General features: G+C 39.3%; 2 protein-coding genes across 2 annotated transcripts in view; one reads left to right on the forward strand and one right to left on the reverse strand.

Moving 5' to 3' along the window:
• Positions 1 to 289: 289 nt before the first annotated feature.
• On the forward strand, positions 290 to 11,039 carry pgpep1l (pyroglutamyl-peptidase I like). The gene is made up of 4 exons (XM_088006283.1): positions 290 to 456; positions 772 to 998; positions 1,070 to 1,250; positions 10,845 to 11,039. Exons 1-3 carry the CDS (start codon positions 358 to 360, stop codon positions 1,248 to 1,250), a joined length of 507 nt encoding a protein of 168 aa, XP_087862409.1. The 5' UTR covers positions 290 to 357; the 3' UTR covers positions 10,845 to 11,039.
• Positions 1,566 to 19,739, reverse strand: part of igf1ra (insulin-like growth factor 1a receptor) — a 90,206-nt gene continuing 72,032 nt past the window's right edge. The window contains exons 11-21 of the mRNA XM_014983269.2: positions 19,136 to 19,422; positions 18,908 to 19,050; positions 18,190 to 18,355; positions 17,499 to 17,601; positions 17,237 to 17,307; positions 16,894 to 17,123; positions 16,234 to 16,338; positions 15,362 to 15,521; positions 15,030 to 15,159; positions 12,881 to 13,015; positions 1,566 to 9,211 (exon numbers count right to left, since the gene is read on the reverse strand). Coding sequence (XP_014838755.2) covers positions 8,686 to 9,211; positions 12,881 to 13,015; positions 15,030 to 15,159; positions 15,362 to 15,521; positions 16,234 to 16,338; positions 16,894 to 17,123; positions 17,237 to 17,307; positions 17,499 to 17,601; positions 18,190 to 18,355; positions 18,908 to 19,050; positions 19,136 to 19,422 — 2,056 coding nt within the window. The 3' untranslated portion in view covers positions 1,566 to 8,685. The remainder of the gene's footprint in view (positions 9,212 to 12,880; positions 13,016 to 15,029; positions 15,160 to 15,361; positions 15,522 to 16,233; positions 16,339 to 16,893; positions 17,124 to 17,236; positions 17,308 to 17,498; positions 17,602 to 18,189; positions 18,356 to 18,907; positions 19,051 to 19,135; positions 19,423 to 19,739) is intronic.

Raw genomic sequence — 19,739 nt, forward strand, 5'->3', positions numbered from 1 at the left:
ATGGAACGGCTCCTCCTGGCGGACGCATCGTAAATTACAAAAGGCACAAACGTTTTTCCCTCTGTTTACTCGATTTGCTACCCTCTATTAGCTTGGATACGCTATGAGCGAAAGAGAAATTGTTGTTGTTACAGGTAAAATAAGAATTTGCTCAATGATATGTACACTCTTCATACTTTTTAAAAACACGTGTTGAATACACTTTGAAGGGTTTGGACCGTTCAGACAGTTCTTGGTGAACCCCAGCTGGATAACAGCCCAGGTGAGGTCCAATGTTTGGAAAACACAGTCCTGTTTACCGCTCTGGTTAATTTTAGCTGTGCGTTTCGTTTACCACAGGGATTAAAGTTGGCCGGGATGGGACAGCGCATCGATGTTTACATCAAGGAGCTGCCAGTTAGCTACAGTTCAACCCAGAGGATTATTGCTGAGCTTTGGCAGACCCTTAGACCGAAGGTAGAAATAAAAAATTGGGTTTAACACACCTAAAAAACCTAATAGAAATCATGCAAAGCATTCAAAATGGTAGTTAAAGGTCTGTACTACGCTTGGTGTTTTTTTTTTTTTTTTTTTTTTTGTTAATATAAAAGGATAAAGGAATAGATTAGTTGTTGGCATTATTTGCCTTATTTTGCTCCTTAGGGTAACCACAGTATGCCTATGAAATAAGACATGATATAACTGTGTGTAATTTTTGCTACAGAATCTATAGAGAATGCACATTTTTGAAACACAAAAAGGTGAATCTTGTTTGCATGCTTGTGTTCCCAGTTTGCTGTTCACCTGGGCATAGCCAGAGGTTCCAGTCTTGTCATTTTGGAGCAAACCGGTAGGAACAGCGGGTACAGCACCCGAGACGTTTGCAGCTTCTGTCCCACAGATCACCGCTGCATCGAAGGCGGCCCAGAGAAACTGGACTCTGTTGTTAATATGAGGGCCATCTCCAAGCACTTTAAGCAAGCAGGGATGGATGTGGTTCATTCTAGAGATGCTGGCAGGTAGGCAGCCAGCCCTTCTTCTGATCTGCATTAACAGATGCAAGTATAAGGTCGTGCTTTCTTCTTTACAGATACTTGTGTGATTTTGCTTATTACTGCTCACTGTATCATGGTGAGAGGAGAGCAGCTTTCATCCATATACCCTCATCTGGCAGCTTATCCTCGGCTGGCAGACTGGTACCTCTTCTGCAGGAAATAATTGTCATGATGCTTGATCAGCTGGAAGAAGTCAAATGTCATTCGGAAACATAGGTAGGTTTTCACTCAGCATGCCTTGAACTTTTTCACTATTGTCACGTTACAACTATACTGTGGGGTAATTCACTGAGGTTTGAAATGAAAGGTTAACAAAAAAAAAAAAAAATCTGCGAACTTTATTACTGAAATTTCGCCACAGTATTGATTTAATTAAGCTCAGGGCCATTTAAGGGAGACTTCTCACTATACATGAATATGCTTTGATCTAAACTCGTATCTTTTTAGCTCAGTCTCAAGTATTTTACAGCCACCTTTAGGTTTTCTTCCAAGATTGTCCTGTACGTAGAGAAATTAAACAAACAAGCATAGTTCTCATTTACTTATTTATTCAAAATTTCAGAAAAAAGTAAAATACAAGAAATTCTCTTATACACATTTTTGAGACGGCTTGTCAAAAATACACCATCTCAGCTATAAGTGTGAAAAACAACTTTGAGGCCTCAGATACAGAGCTTGAAAAGAAGACAGAGACTAGAGAAAACAGTTTGATTATTCTTCCCCTGTCAAGTTATGAACACACAGAATTTAATAAGTGTAGTAGCAGTAGAAGACCAAGGCCCCTCCGAAGGTTTTAGGAATGCAGATGAAATAAAACAAAAACAGACATGAGTGAATCGATACACCTCAAACCTAATTATTGCAGGAGACTGCTGTGATGCCTTCTCCATAAACCTGACATTTTTTTTAATGAAAATATTGAAAGAATGTGAGTATGATTATGCTTACAGTCTACAGTAAATTAAAGAGCGACTTGTGAAACTTTAAATTATCTTTTTCTAACTACGCTGTTCACTTGTTACCTGAACTACCCGTAATTTATGCAACATCCCTGTCCTGGCTCTGTCCATGTTGGAAATGCTGCACATTTGACAGGTTTGGGATCTAATAGTAACTGGTAGCTCATCCCTTAGCAGGTCAGTGACTGCTAAGAACTGAAAAACAAAAAAAAATATTTAACGATTTCTGGACAAACATAAACACACAGATATGTTAACGTCTTGAACTTTTTTTGCTTGTCAGTGGTGGTTTCTGTAAAGAAATTCAGCAGCAACTTGGCTCTTTAAAAAACATGAAGATTGTTCAGTTGCATGATTAAGAGGACTGAGCACCAAACTTTTACATTAAAAGTTAGCTTGTGGGTAACTTCTAATTTGAAAAAAAAGGAAAAGAAAAAAAAAAAACTTTCCTCCAAGTCCATCAATATGCCAATGGCCATGAGTAAAACGTGCAGCTGAGGCTTTGAAAGAGGTTTTGAGGTGTTGGAGCTGCTTCGCTTCCTTGTACAGATAACATTTTTGGTGATGCTGTAAGATCCACTGTGGTGACTAAACTGGCAGCACTAAAAGTGGTGTGTGTATAGATACAGTGGAAACACAACCCCTGTTAAGATGCCTGCTTATATGTACAAAGTGAAATCATGATAAACCATGTCAGAACGTTTTCCTCCTTTAATGTACCACAAACTTGGAAAAACAAACCAAAAATCTTTGAGAGAAGAGCACAAAAGAGTTTCCAGGGCTTTAGATATTCCACGCAGCACAGTTCAAAGAGTCAACATCAGGTTGAGAAATTGGGGCGTAACAATGACATTACCAGAAACTGGACAACATGCGAAGTTAGCGGAAAGACGAGAAGAAAACTGGTCAGGAAGTCTGGCAAGTACTGACTGTGTAGCATGTGAGATGACGGTCTCCTGTGTTCTTTACGTGTCTAGGCTATGGAGTAGAGAGACAAACTGGAATCCAATCCGATTTAGCAAAAACACATTTGACATTTCCCAAACCCATGACATGAAAATGTGTTGCAGCTCAACAAAACCAGTGTTTAATTTTTTTTTTTTTTTTTGGGGGGGGGGGCGCTATCTATTTCCAAAGGTGTTTAGAACAAACAAGGCACCTTAGTAAAAACATAAAAAAAAAAAAACCAACAAAAAAAAAACTTATACACACAGTGATGCAAAACGGTGGTAGCGTCATGCCTTGAAGCTAAGATCGAATGGTCCAATACAACATAGTTTAATGGGGACACATTTACGTTACAACAGTGTTTTGAGTGGGTCACATTAGAGAGGGTCAAAACTCTGAAATGGTTTATCTTGGTCCAACTCGTGAACTTGTCAGAAATCTGGCATTTTACCAGCGGTGTGTAAACGTTTTATATCCACTGTAATGTCTGAAAGATCAAAACTAAGAAAATCACATGGACGCAACATTTCTAATCGATACATGACAAAGAACCACATGGAGTTTACAGAAACGATAAAACTAAATAGTGGCTTTTTAGCTCTCTGCCACATATAATTGAAAAGTGTTTTTTTTTTTAAATGGTTACAGAAGGTAGAAACGGGTACAAGGTGAGATTTTCCTTTTTCTTAGATGCTTTGTGTGAAAACTACATATCTGTCCTTGTTACATTCACAACACTTATCGATACTTCAGGCAAAAATTAAATGCTGTCGGTTTTGGGATAAAGTAAAGGTTTTAAAATGGCATTTCACCTGCAAGTAGAACCGCATATATATTTATATATATGTAGTGTGTTTTTTATTTATTTCATTCTTGGAGGTAAATAATGCATTTCCCTTTCTTAATATTTCCTGTGTCATCTTTTTAAGGTTTCTTCATAAATACATTTTCGATGAGATTCTGATGGTTGTGGTTTGAGGATTTGAAGGTTGTGACAATAGGTCGGAACTCAGTGGAGATGGAATGTTTGGCTCTGTTTCATCACATACTGATCCACACTGGTTGTTTATGATCCAGCTGAAAAACAATGACGTTTTGTCAGCTCTGTGGTGTCTTTATTCTAAATTCGAGATAGAAACCTGCTTTTTTCGTAAAACCAGTCATGTGGGCACTCACGAGCCGAACTCATTCCACCTTCTGTCCCAGTCTGCTTTGTATGAGGTTTTATCTAGATCACTTTTTAAAAATTTAACCAGGTGAGATTTCTCCTAAAATTTAAGAGTGAGATGTATTTGTTTTTGCTTATACACATATTTAAAAAGAGTGAGGTAGATATATGCCTGAATGAAAAAAAAAAACAACAAACAAACAAAAAAAAAACAACAAGTACCCTCGCCATGACATCAAGGACAATGCATACATAAAATAATAAAAATATTAAACCAAGTTTGTACTTATTTATGGGGCATTTTTACAGTGATTTTTACTGGTATTCAAAAGGAAAATACAACAATAAATAAATAAACACTCCTACAAGGAAAATAAGTTTAAGAGGAGAGAAAAAAAAAGAAAATCACCAGGCAACGTTAGAAATCCTTCAACACACTTTTTTTTTACTATTCAGCCATTTTAAGACCTTTTATTTTCAATCGTGACATTGAAACTTGTTCCCTTCCCTGGACTTTAACCCATCCTTTATTTGGCTTTCAGATGCGGCTTTTTGAAACCTCATCTTGAAATTTTGATACTAGCAGGAGCGATGTCATTTTGTGCTTGAGAGGATAAAATGAAAATTGCAAACGTTAAATGCTTAGAATATGTGGTTGACATATTTAAGGCAAACAAGAGAACCCAGTTAGCCCTATTCACTGAAGATTAGGCATGAGATGGATGGGTTTACCAAACCAGATCTGGTCTGAAGTGCCGTCTTGTATGTCGGAGCTAATCCTGACTTTGAAAGGAGGCACAGGGAGGGGAGGTTTGCTGTTAGAGGCCAGCAAAGGGAAGGGAAGAGGAAACTGTTTCGCTTTAGAAAACATGAGCGGGGTGACTTAGGAGGGAGCAAAAGGTGAGGCAAGTAAAGGAGAGGAGAATGTGTGGGGAAAGCAAAGCCTTTACTTTAACCTGAGATTAAATCGTACCTAGGAGGCAACACTAGGCACAGTGCTAAACAATAATAATAGAAAAAAAACAAAGGGTGCAGAAGTACAAGCTCACACATCGAGCTAACATGTTCATCTCTAATAATAATATATAATTGACAAAACAACAAGAGACATAGTCATTAAAAAAAAAGGCAATGAATGAAATTTAGTGTTACTCAAAATCTTGAGGGGTAACTTTCTGTTTTATTTTTTATTTTTTTTGTTTTAAACAGAGCTTAAAGATATAAAAAGGGACTGCTGTGGAGATCACAAAATAGCAAACCTGAAGGATTTCTCTATATATAGATATATTTATATATATAACATCCAAAAAGAGAAAAAGAATAAAATAGCAGCTTTGTTCTGTACAGACATAGAGGCAAACATTTTTAAAAGTATAAAAAAAGTTTTATTTTATTTTAATTTTTTTAAAAGTGACAAAACCCAATGATGTGTATAAAAATGATCCTGCAGTCTAAAATGCAACTGTAAGACCTTTCCTGTGTGTTTGAAATGCAAGAAAGACCAATAATGACCCTTTTTAGAGACTTGAACATTTGCCTCTACGCTACTAAATCTGATCCAACAGCCTCTCGATTGATGCCTCCAGTTTGTTGCTGTGGTTTTGATACCACCGGATCTGAACAGTGTTCATCTCAAAACTTTGAGAAAGTAAAGCAGGGCGACAAGCTGGGCGGTCAGCTCTAGAGGACCAATGATTTGCACTGAAACATATTTCAAACCAAAGAATAGACTGAGATAGCAATTCAGAGTTGCTGTTTTTTGGATCAAACATATGTGAAAAGGGATTTTCCTGAGGTGGAACAAATTTTTAATTGTTATGGATATTATTAAGCCCAAAGAAAATAAAAAAAATCTATTTTATATTATACACTAATCAAAATGCTACAAGAACTTCATTTTTAAAAAAAAATCTAAACTCAAGAACTGTAGGTACTATTGGTAGTTGAATGTCTTTAATAAATTATAATCATATTTTTAAATGTTTTATAACATGATTTGAGTGCATCTGTACCATGCTGATATGTTAGATTTTTTGGTTCATTCTGTGAGAAACCACAAGTGCTGTTTATATTAATTTCTTAAAATTCAGCCAAACTGGGCAATTCTGTCTTATTACTGAGTTTCGGCCATAATAATTTTGGGGCTCATCTGTGATTGGTTTTTGAACCAAATGTTTAATTGATTAGGCTTAAGTGGTTTCTGGTCATTCGACTTGGGACTGGATGATAAATATGTTTTTCCCCTAATGCAGATCAAATCCCTTACTCAGATCACCCCCGGCCATAAAAAAAAAAAAAAAAAAAAAAACTCTTTAGCATCCAGACAGAGGTAAAAACAATAGCCCAATAATTTAGTTTTCCATGACAGATGCTAAATTAACAAATAAATTGGTTTGCAAATGAAAACAGTCCTGCATCACGGACTTTTAGAAAAGTGATACACTTGAAACAACTCTGACATTTTATCATCCTGGACGAGAGAGCCATCAGCTCATTGGCACAAAAGCTGCTCATGTTTTGTTAAAAGCTACATTCTGGCTAATGATCTTGCAAAAGTGGAAAGATTAGTGGAGGGCTGCAGCACAAAGATCCGTCAAGGTACCATGTCTTGATGGGAGTGTCTACAAAGCTAAAACACTTACAACAGTAGGCAGCCAGCAAACAGAGAGTAGCTTTACGTGACCTTTCTCAATACCAGTACTAACGATAAAGTGTTAGGAACTTGATGCCTTTATGAAACAGCCTTTTTATATTCTGCCGTCTCTTAGCCTGTCTCAGGTGTAAATATAATGCTAAACATTGATTGCATAATCAGTTTTTAGACAGATTGTACTGTATTGTTAATTTTAAACCCTACAGAGTAACTTGTAATTAATTTTCCCATATTTTCCATTTATTTCCCATGTATTTAAATTGCTGATGTTTGCTCTCTCATGCTGTGCATACAGTAGTTTGTTCAGATATTTTGTTTAGTAGTTAAAAATTTTGCAATCTTGTCAGCTCTCAGTGGTAACAGGGATTTGTATTTTCCCTGTAATATCAGTTATCATGTTTGCTGCAAAAATAGTTCCCAGTCAAGTATAATCTTTTCAAAATGAGACCCAAATAGCATCTTAACCTTTGGAGCCAGACTCGTTAAAAGTAATTTCTAATGCTGGATTAAGTGAGAGGACAGCTGCAGCTTTTATTATCCTGATAAATCTGAGTTGTGGTTTGTCACTGAAGTCAGAGGTTGAATGTAATTAGAGTGATTAAGGAATGACTTTACATGTCTCGCTATGTAATGCTATGAATCCTAAATATATCGAAATATTTTTACATTGCATCACCCAGCCCCGTGTCTTATGTTTTATGCTTCAAATATGGATTTTTAAAACCTTGATCTACTTTTTGTTTAATTAATATGGAAGGATAAAATATTTTTTATGAAGCAGTTGCTCAGAACTACAGATCAGTTTTATTGTTTGCTTAATGAACTGTTTTTCAATGCATACATTGCGGTTGTTATTTTTAAAAATAGGATTGATTGGAATGAATACTGTACTGTAGTTTTAGTATCAATGTGTGCTTTTGAGGATCTGACTGTATGCAGCCAAAATGATTTATTTATTATCAACTTTTATCGCTCTCAACATAAATAGCACAACATAGTGCGATCAAATTCAAAGTGCATTCTCCAATCACAATGTTGTGGCTGCTCATGACTTGACAGTCACGTTTTTAAGTAGAGTCTTGTAGCTGGTATTGTGTTTGGGCTGGCTTCTGCTTATGATGTGTTATTTGACCCAGCGTAATCTGGTAACCCTTGCATTTAAATTTAGTAAAAACATTCTAAGTTATATGGCAAGTCATTTATTTTTTTCTTTATTGCACAGGAGGATTTGATTTATCATTAACTCCGAATCACAGTCTTGAACAAAAAAGAGGACACCCTTAGGAGACTGAAGGAAAAGTTTGATTTGGCAAAAGTTTGGCAGATACAAAACAGGCCTACCAATTTAACCCACACCTGACGGGATCACGTAGAAAATAATAATATTTAAGAGTCTTATTTTTAAAGGAGATGTGGCCACACAACATGAACCCGGCTGGCTCACAAAAAGGAGGAGCTTTACCGTAATGTAGAGAGAATGATGGGATTCTATAAATAGACGCTCAATATATTCATCACATCCTCTCCGAAATCCTCAGGACAAAAGTGCTCTTCTGTTGGTTTTGCTGGCAGATATGCTAAAAAGATTTATTTTTCTTGAGTTCATGTAGAAGTCTGTGTGCCAATATACATCCTTATGTTGTTTTCCTCCTCGAAGGGCTTGTATGTAACAATGTAGGCCGCACAGGAAGGAGCCCCCCAATGTGTCTGAGCCACTAAACTCCACGTGCCTCAGCAGGTTTCTGTGCTGTCTTACCGTTTTCAGAGTTTGTGTTCTCTGGTCGTTGCACGCCTTAAATGGAGTGGAGAGACTGGCAACACAGTAGAAACAAAGTAATTTTCTTACCTCGCCCCAACTCTCCTGAAGAGACTGAGAGGTTTTAGTTACCCTGTGCGAGAGGAAGAGGAGATGCTGGACTGATATCAGCAGGCCGACGACTGGGGCAGCGGTAACGCCCGCTCGTTCTTTCTGCCTCCGTTCATGTGTGCGTACGGCTCCAACTCGTCAAAGTTGGGCCGCAGGACCACCACAGGCCCGTTGGCCAAAGCATGTCCTGAGTGCTTGTCCGAGCCCTGTCCCGAAGACGTCATGGCCGAGGACAGAGGCCCGGGTGGCGAATGGGACACAGATCCTAGTAAGGGAGTACTCGGGCCTTGCAAGGGGGACAACTGCTGCGAGGAAGGAGGTGACCTGCTTCCCATGCACCCAGTCGGGGGAACGCAAGCAGCTGATGGTTGCCTGGTAGACACAGGGTCCAGTGGAATGTTCTCCATGTTCTCCACCTCCATGTCGAGCTCCTCCATGTCCGGCGGCTTGTTCTCCTCACTGTAGAAGAAGCTCACCTCCTGGAAGTGGGGATCCAGATCCCCTTTGATGCTGCTGATGATCTCCAGGAAGGACGGACGCATCTTGGGGTTGTACTGCCAGCACATCCTCATCAGCTCAAACCTGAGGGGAGCACAGCGTATGAATGCCATGGCGATTAAAAAGAATTTGCTCTTTAAATTTTGAACTTTTTTAAAGAAAAAAAAAAAAATCTGAGCCGTATGTTTTATTTTGGCCCTGATAACACCACTTTGGATTTTTGAAAACTGATAGATTATAATATTCTGTTTGGCCAATCAAAATTATTTCAAAAGTGGATAGATGACTTTTCTGCTGCAGCACTTTAACAACTTGCTGTAATTGATGGAACCAAGAACTCTTCTCTCAGCTCTTTCTGCCAAGTTATTTGGTTCAGGGGTGCAATTATTTTTTTATATTGTACCACGCTGGTTTGAATAGCTTTTTTCATCCCAGTAAAAAAACTGCATTTATTACTTGTTTACTTGGATTCTCTTGACTGATATTCAAAGACCAATAGACAACTGTGACACAAAAACAACAAGAAAAGGAGTCTGTAATGTTTTCAAAGCGCTGTTAAGCACAGCCAAAATTAATGTATTGTCAGGGTTTAACATCCACCTTGTGCTTTAAAAGTGGCTGAAATAAGTAATGTGCCCCTGAGAAGTAAATTTTCAATCAAAGTTAAGATTCATTTTGCCCTCTGACAATCAAAGCAGGAAGAAATGTGAACGAGTGCAGCTTTATGGAGATTTAGGCCAAATTAAAATGCACTACATGTGTACAAAGAGAACAGAAAAGTGAAAACAGATTTAAAGAACTTTACAAAAAGCAAGGTTATTAATGCTGCACTATAAAATAAGATTCCTAAATTACACTCCAGTGTCAGAATCCAAAATTTTATGCAAAAAACTGAATAACGAGACTGAGTAAGTTGATGCATAGAATTTTTTTATATAGAGAACTACTTGTACTGCAATGGTTTAAGCAATTTGGAGGCATCCCTAGATGCAGCGTTTAATCATTGTAAGCCTGTTTCTCACCAGCAGGTGGCAGGAGAGACTGACATTTCTGAGATTTTGTGCTCTTTTGACATTTAAGCTCAGTTTGCTGATGTGTTTTGACTTTCAAGTTGTGTACAAGCAAAATATTAAAGTTATAAATTATAGTAACAAGTTATAGATTTACATAAATAGGCTTAGCTGCTGTCTTTCCATCTTCTACAGGTGTGAATACAAAAAGCATCTCCCATCTGTTATAAATCTGCCCTTTTTTAATTCACTCAAATGCTTCAGATATGTTAATGACTATGTCTCCTCTCCCATAATGTCTAGTTTTCTAACAAAGACTAATCTTTGGTGCAGAGGCGTATTGACACTGCTTGTAAATTTAGAAGTTAACTTTATGGCCGCTTCAAAGATTTGCCATTTTGATGTTTTTCTACCACAGCACAATGCGTGCAGTTAGATCCGTTATGTAAAATCCACTCAGTGGAGCAGTAAGTCTTCCTTCAGGTTACTGTGCCAGGCCAGCAACCAAGCTTTGGGAATGTCAAAACAACACCATAAAAAGAGAGAATTATTACAGTTTTGTGTGGTTCTGCACCACATGCCGCAACTTCAATTATACACAAACAAGCTAAGAATACTCTCTAAGGCTCACTGACATAAACACCTCAGCCATCTCAGGCTCCGTTACCGCTGTTCCCCCTCAGTCTTGTTTGTCTTCTCTCCTTGAGGTCTTCTTGGCGTTCAGAATCAGTCCTGCAGCTAGGTGCCAGCTGTTCTCCTCCCAGAGAAATTTGAGGTAGAGCTTGCCTAAGCCCAGGTCTAACTTCTTATTCTGGAGCAGCAGAGGGGGTGGCTGACTTTTTTTTTTTTTTGTTTGTTTTTGCCAGAATTGCAGGAAGCATCTCAAAGTTGACATATGATGTCCAAACCCACGCAGAGGAGATTTCTAATGAAAAGAAATCTAATACTTTTGGCTGTGCTGACACACCACAGTAACCTGCCTTCTGCTTCGCCCAACATCTGGTGTCCAGCACACTTGTTGATGCTAATTTATAAAAAGGGGTTTAAAAAGCTGACTTCTTGTCAGCATCTTGTCATTCGTGCTATTAGTGGAAACTCATTTCTAACCTGTCAAAACCAGAGTTGTTTCAATTGTGTATGCCATGTAAATATAGCCTCAGCTATGCTACCTTATACTTTGCTGTTTATTCCTTCTGTCAATGTTTTGTTTAGCACTAGACTGGTGTCCATTACCATCCTGAAATTCCTCACCAGGGTTTATCAGTGCTCATCTCAGCCGGTGTCTAATTTCAGGCACTGGTCAAATAACACAGTGTCAGTGATGCAGATTTTAAACTGTTGTGACCAATAAGATGCCGAGTGTCGCATGAAAATACTGTCGAGGTATTGCACTTGGTGAGCCCATTCTGTACATCACTGATTTTTTTTTTTTTTTTCCTCCTTTGTTCTTAGCTAATATAAATATGGGCCCTCTTCCAATCTGGTGGCCAGTTGCTAAGAAAAATCAGTCACTCTATCACATCGTATTTATACATAGAAAGCTATGGATTGACAAATTTAATGTTTACTGAAACTTTTAGACTTCATAAGAAACACAAATGTAAAGAATTCCTCAATTTACACTCATTTTAAACCTATTATTAGAGCCCCATAACCCCGCAAGCAGGTGTAATAAATGGACGGATAAATGATCCGTAATAATTGTACTGCAACAATAAAAACTGGCTCATTGTACGTTTTGTAATACGTCTTTAACAGAGTTGTCAATAAAAGTGACTGGCACAAAGTAGTCCCTTTTGTTCGTAACCCTGCTTGAAAGAAACAACTTTAGTCCGTAGGCAAGTTGTGTGACTCACAGCTACCTGAGGAATACTTTGCATGGAGATGTTGAGAAACATCCAAATATGACTCATCTTACTGCATGTTCTCCTCCCTACTTCCACTTTGTGTTATTCCCTCTATTCATCGCTCTTTGTCTCAATGTGGCTTCAGTAGTCTTCCTCAAGTCTCCTTTAAAACGCCAAAGCACAGGCGGCCATGAGCAGCGGCCTGACTCCTCTGCATGCCGCTCAAAGTCAAAAAAAGAAAAAAAAAGCTAAGCCCTTACTCCAGCACCACCTCTGTAACACAATCCACACACTCCTGTAATCAGGACAAAACTGTTGGGGCTGCCATAGAAACCGGAGGTTTGTGCCTGCACAACACTCAGCCCTATTTTTTGTTCTGCTTGCTCTCTTTCTAAGGTGAGGTCAGCCATGTGGAGCGGCAGGGGAGAGCGCAGAATGCCTTCTTATTGAGGTCAAAGAAACACAGACAGTGTATGCAGCTCTACACACTGATAAGTCATCTGTCTTCTATTTCTGCCTCTCAAAAATCAAGAATGTTTTCACAAATAAATCACAACTATGTTAATGGCTTCTGATGCGCTTATTCCTGTTGCCTGTCCCTCTCGATAACAATTCCCACAGTCGGAATGACCGGCATCTTTCACACGCCGGTTGTGGCATTCCTTCTATGGGCCGATATCGACGAGTGAGGAGGCTCCCGGCTGCCAGCTGACCGTCTAAGTCATGCCGTCAACCGGCTGCTTTTAACCGCTGACGTTAATGTCAGCCCTCACAGCAGTGTATGCACGCGGTATCTCTTACTCTTAAAACCTCAACCTAAAATAGACGCGTGGTAAAATATTGACGGGACAGAAGAGGCACAGAGAGCAGTTCATTCTTTCGATCACAAGACTTACAGCATGTCCGGGCAGTTGTCGGGTTTGTCCAGGAGTCCCCCTTCCATGACAAAGCGCAGCACTTGTTCGTTGGACATGCCCTGGTAAGGCTGCTCAGCCAAGGTGGCGATCTCCCACAGCACAACACCAAATGACCTGCGGAGTTGCATCAAAAAACAAACATGAAACGAAAGGTTTTTGTTTCTGGGGTTTAAATAGAAAACTTTAAAATTCTTCTACAATTAATATCTCTTTAAAAAACATTGAAATTCTCCACATTCTCATTTAAAGTCAAATAAACACTCATTAAACTAGCGGGAGTTTTTGTTTTGTTGTTTTATGATAGCAAAAATACACTGCAGATGTACTGGGATGAACTGCAAACTAATCTCTGTAAGATATTGACTACTTAGAACCTCTAATATAATCCCTTATTTAAAAAATATCAGAACTACTCCTTTATGAAATAGATTTATTCTTGCCAAATCAAATAAGTAGAACAGAGATCTTAAATAAGACAGGCATAGACTTGATATTTATTTGGAGCAAAGAATGAACAGAATGTCAATGTCTCCATAACACCTCCAAAGAATGAATGGGCAATGTTTTTTTTTTAGCGCAAAATGCAAAAACAGTCAGTTTGAAGCATAATGCAAACAAAATGAAGTGATATTTTCTTGTGTCCATCTTGAATCCTGTCCTCCTTCCAGCTCACTCTTCAGACCGTTTCTGGTTGTGAGAATAATACCGAACAGGCAGACGATCTGACATACCTGCATGTCCAAAATATGTCAACAAGAAAACATGAGGGTAAACGGCAAAATAAGTCTAAATATAGACTGTTTACAAGTCTAAATTTAAGTTCTTCTGATTTCTGATGTGATTGACAAGTTTGGTTAAGATTTTTTTTTTGTTGTTGAAGAAGAAGAGAAATTGTTACTCAGGGTGTAGACCCTAGAAAGCATCCGGGTTTGCATTTTTAAGCCTATTGTCCTTTAATACCGACAAGAACAGGATTCTGTCTTAAGGCTCATATTGTTTTAAAAATAAATATTTTAGCAAAGATATTCTGTCGGGTTCACCAAGTTTCGCCTTGTGTTTTTAGAGATTATGTTTAGCTATTTTTCTCTTCCAAGCCCACAGATGTCTACAAATTGTCTTCTATAACCAATTGTTTGATGACCATCAAGCAGTGATTAGGAGAAAACTACCTGCAACTTAATTTGTACAAGAAAGAAACAAATTATTTCAACTTCAATGAAATTGTGGCCGTTTTCTGTTTTTCTGTTTTAATTTCTTGTTTAATGTCGTAATTTTTTTATCATGTATTTCTGCTTTATTTTGTGAAACACTTATTTAATTCTGTGATAAGTGCTGTACATGCTGCATAAATAAATGTTATTCTCTATGAAAGAAAATGTTTGCATTCACCTCGTGTTTATTTACTCTTTGAAAGTCTTATTTTCAAAGAGTTCCTTCAAATTAACCATATTACGACACTCTATATGTTTCAGGAAGTGTTCCTTCTCTCCTGATTAACACACTACTCATGAAGGCCATAATTGGTTTGTCCCACACTAAACTTTAACATCAAAGAGGAGCAGGATGTAGTACACATGATGTGAAGGTGGGTTTGTGGTGTAAACACAAGCTCTCATTTGTGAACATCTGGAGCAGTTTATACCCACTCTTGCAAACTAATCCTTGGGACACTTTGAGTTGGGGAACAAAAACTTGCAGGGGAGCTAGTAAACAGTGAGACTGCTACAGAGGTAGGGAAAATGTGAGATTGCTGTAGGCTCAGAAATACAAAGTAAAAAAAAAAGAGAGAGAGAGATAGTGTTTTGTAGAGCGGAAGGAATTTGCAAAGAGCAAGCCAGCAAACCCAAACATAAAAAAAAAAAAAAAAGATTTTGATGTTTTGGAAATACAAGCTGTCATGGCAGGAAACTCGTGTTCAAACTGTTGAGTGAAAATCTTGTAAAGAATCCTGGCTGTGAAGTGATCTCTAGGTTTATACAGTTGTGACCCCACAGCGTGAACAGTTTTAGAGTATTATCCAACACAAAGAGAAAATATGCAGGCGGCTTGAAGCCCCCGGATTGAAGCAGGTTCATACATGTATGAGGGAAGGCAGCCTCGTGTTTGTGTGAGCGGTTTGTTCCCGTACCAGACATCAGACATTGTTGTGAAGACGCCATCTTTCAGTGACTCTGGAGACATCCAGCGAACTGGCAGCAGGCCCTTTCCTCCTTTCCGATAGTAATCCGTCTCATAAATATCTCTGGTCATGCCAAAATCTGACGGAAAAAAGAACAAACAGGTTGGGCGAGCCACTAAGTATCTCTTCACAGGAAACTCATGAAAGCAAAAATTTTCCCTCTCACATCCTCCCTATTTCTGTCTGTCTGCATTAAGACTCCACTGCCTTAGGCATTCACGTGAAATCAGTTCGGCCTTGAGCAACGTGGGAGAGGAACACCCAACATTTATGAAACCCACCTCCTATCTTCACCGTGAAGTCCTCCGTTACCATGCAGTTCCTGGCAGCCAGGTCTCTGTGGACAAACTTGTTGGCGTTCAGGTAAGCCATGCCGTCTGCAATCTCCCCCGTCATCTGGATCATCTTTTTCAGCGGGGGCAAGACCTGAGAGGTGGTGTTCTGTTGCGCAGCAAGACGAGAAGATGAGGAGACCTTATAAGCTGGCCCGATGGTTTTAACAAAATTAGTTTTATCCATTTAATTAGGCTGTTTTCAGAAACTTAAAACTAATTTCATACATATGTCCACAAAGTCTACAAAGCTTTTAATATTAATATGGTTCTGATCGGAATGGTGAAATGAGCCCTCTAAATGTGCTGTCCTTGTTTTTAATGCTTATGCTTGCAATACACAAAAACTCAGATTATAAAAAAAGCTTTAAAAACAGACAACTAACTTAACAAAACAGCAAATTGAAATAAATTAAAAAAAAAAAACTACCTTTTATGGCTTTCTTTCAAAAATGGAATCCTGCTCGCAAATTTTCCACAAAGGCCAGCGTTGATGCCACATCTAGTAGCTGCCCTGTCAACAGATTCTCCAGCCTGAGATCTGGACTTTTGCAGCTCCTCCAGAGTTAACATTGGCCTCTTGTGTGCTTCTCTGACTAATACTCTCCTGCCTGTCCTGTCAGGTCAGGTGGGCAGCCATGTCTTGCCATTTTCTTATATTCTTCCCAATTCAGGTGATGGATTAAACAGTGCTAAACCAATGTAGTACTACAGATTACCTTCTGGCCCCTGGTTTTTGTGTGAATGCGTGAGAGTGTGTGTGTGTGTGTGTGTGTGTGTGTGTGCGTGTGCGTGTGTGTGTGTTGCGAGACGTTGCTTACTTCGTTACGAAGAGAGCGGAGGTGGCTCTTGAGATCTCCGCGGGTCATCAGCTCCATGATAACCAAGGTCGGTTGTCCCTGAGAGACCACACCCAGCAGCCGCACCTACACGTCAACAGCAGCAGAAAATAAGTCGGCTGCACAAATTCAGAGAAACCAACACAATGTCACAAAGCTAAAATATTCATAATATTGTAGTGGAATTGCAGTGCATACTTAAGAAGCGCACTATTTATCTTTAACTAGCTCTGAAGATCACAAAGGGAAAAACAAGCTTTTACATTATTCAAAGTGAATTTAATTACGGAGCGCTTGACTTTTTATCAGTGAAACACGAACATGAACCCGTGGGAGCAGCGTTCTAAAAGGGGAATCTTTACCACTTCCATTTAACGCGGCTAATGAGCCCGTGATCACATTGATGCGAGAATGTAAAGAATCTCCAGGAGGCAGTTTCTTTGCCTCGGGCTACAGCTGCAGAGAACGACAAGCTCCCAGCTCCTCCTGCCCTTCTGGCCCCTCTCTCCGTTTGCGTACATGCAGAATAATTAGGAAGTAATGATAATGGTGAGCACTCTGCCATTTCCCGATCCATTATGAAGTTATTTTTAACCATCTGTCTGTGTTTTTTTCAGCTGTTTTATCACAAGTCCACCTTACCACATGATGACAGTTGAACTCTTTCATCACGGACGCCTCGTTCAGAAACTCTATCCGCTCCCTCATGCTTGCTGACTCGTTCACCGTCTTGATCGCCACCCGTGTCTCAGGTTCATCCTTGATGACGCCTTTGGCTGTGCCTTCGTACACCATGCCGAAGGAGCCCTGCCCCAGCTCCTTGTGCATGGTGATCTTTTCCCTGGCCACCTCCCACTCATCCGGAGTGTACACTGTTGCAGCAAAAAATAAAAATTAAAAAAATCATACGCAGGGTCAACCCAACATGCACAAACATCCAAACAGTACTGCTGAGAAGTCGGGGAAAGATGTTTGACATTCTTACTTTCAGCCGCACTGATGTACTCTGGGTTGACAGATGCATAAAGGACTCCATTCCCAAGTCTGTTGTTGTTTCTGGAAACACAAGCCCGGCTCAGTGAGCTGACAAGCAAGCTTTGGTTTGCGATGCAATATTTAGTCCTCAATAGGACGTCTGCTCTTCCCCAAAGGGGGGATCTAAATGAATACACCTATTAACTCTAAATAACATTACTCTCATCATTACGCTTCATGAGCAATGCCGCTTAGTAAGTGGGAGCACTTGCCTCTTTTTGTTGATGATGAAGAGAATGGTGGTGAGGCTTGCGATTACGAGAGTCGCTATAATGGGCAGGATGATGACCAAGTAGAGAGTCGCAAAATCATCTCCTGAGAGACGGAATGAAGAAAAACGACAGCTGAATTTGGTGCATCTTAGGAAATTCTACACTTATTTCAGAGATTCAATTCAAAAAGCAAAACGTAATTCATTACAAACATAGTGAGACATTTCATGCAAAAAGCTATTGCAATAAAATATTGTACCAGAGGAATTAAGAACATGTTTTTTTTTTTTTTTTATATGAAAATGTCCAACTAAAACTGTGTTCATCCTTGATCTTTTTGCATGAATCACTGCACACTGCAGTGATGCAGTGATTCAGTAATGCAGCAGTAATGCAGGTAAGCTGCACAGCGTAGCAGATGGCTTGCCTCCCTAAATCTTCACTGACTGTGGAAATTTCACACTGAACCAAGCAACTTGGATTATGTGCCTCTACACTCTTCCTTAAGACTCTGAAATCTTGATTTCAAAATAAAATGATAAAATTCAGACCAATGAGCAACAGTCTAATAATTCTTCTGATGATCACAGGTAAGATAGTTTTAACATTAAAAGTTGTGGACAGGCTAAGAGCAGGGAATTCTACTGGACACATGCACACATAATCTTAAAATGTTGTAGTGTTGCTTTACGTTTAGGCGGAGGCACGTAGAAGAAGATGCTCTCTGTCCATGAGCCGTTTCCTGCCAGAGACGTGGCCCTCACTTGAGCAGAGTAGTTCCCGGAGCTCAGGATCGTCAAGCGAACTCCGTTGAATTTGTGGTACTGCTGATGCGACACACATTTATGCTTCTCAGGCTGGGAGAAAAGAATTTAACAGTGGTTACTTTTCGTAAAACACAGCTTTGCCTGGTTTACTCTCTCAGCATTCTGAATCACTTTCACTTTATGTTATTTTTTGACCTTCATTTTTCACTTTAGAGCGTAGTGTCTGAGACAAAACAAATGTTCTACTTATATCAGAGTTTAGGTTCTGGAAGACTGATTTGAACAGTGGTTTAAGTTTCAAGTACGGTGGAGGATTTGTGTAGCTATGGGCCTGTTTCTCTTCCAAAGTCTCAATAAACCTTCACAAAGTGCACAAAGTTAAACACTTTGAAATATCGGGTGACCCCCTAACAGAAACAGTAAATGGGATCCAGGACTGGAGGATTTAGGAAAGTATTTAGCAAAAAGGAAAGTTGAAAGATCACTCACTCTGTATCCTACAACTTGCAAAATTTTATAGGAGACTAACAGCTTTGCTTAAAGGCTTTTTCCACATCCTTATCAAAGGTGCCACTAAACATGGCAAGCAGCATGCATATAGTAAAGTGTAAAGTGTCTGTAATTATACCCTGCCAGAATTACCTCATTCCCCAGACGGTACTTGATCTCATACATCAGAATAAGTCCGTTAGGCATGGCAGGCTTTGACCAGTGCAGCACCACACACCCCTCGGTCTTGTCACAAATTTCATAGACAACCTTCCCAGGGATGTCATCTGCTTTGGCTGCCAAACACATTTACACACACAAAACAATAACATAACCATCTATAGATTTCTCACAAAACTCACGAGGTTGTTCTCTCCTTACCGGCAGGTTTAGTCCTAGAAAAAACAAAAGCTCCGATGCTGCAGTTGTAGCCCAGGTCCTCGTTGCAGGCGTGGATTTCTATAAGGTACAATGTGAAAGGCTGCAGGCCAGAGATTTCTAAAGATCCTGCTGAGGTTCTGTCATCGAGGACGGGATACTCAATGACAGGAGGGATGACATATGTGCTGTTATCCCCTGAGCCAAGCGTTGTATTGCCCTGACTGCTGTCGTGAAGCTGAGTGTGGTTAGCAAGACCAAAAAGGTCTCTGCGACGACGATCTGGAGGTCTAAAACAAAAGGAACAAAACATATGTTAAAAAAATAAGAAGTTGGGCAACAACAACAAAAAACCTTATAATTCCACTTACGCAATTGTGTTTTATTAACTACCAGTGCTTTATTCTTAAAGCCGAATAAAGTTTTGCAGAAGTGTGCTGGTACTATTTGTTTCTATGGTCTGCAATGAGTCTCAGCAGTGCTGTGTTAAAGAATGAGGTCAGATGGATCATTGCAAAGTAGACAGAGAAAAAAAAACATGTTTTTTTCCACATTACATAAAAAACAATATGGAAAAAAAACATCGTTTGTGGACATGTAACAATAA

This window comes from Poecilia mexicana, unplaced genomic scaffold (assembly GCF_051168715.1).
Source record: "Poecilia mexicana isolate PSO_F unplaced genomic scaffold, ASM5116871v1 scaffold_6, whole genome shotgun sequence".
Taxonomy (NCBI): Eukaryota; Metazoa; Chordata; class Actinopteri; order Cyprinodontiformes; family Poeciliidae; genus Poecilia; species Poecilia mexicana.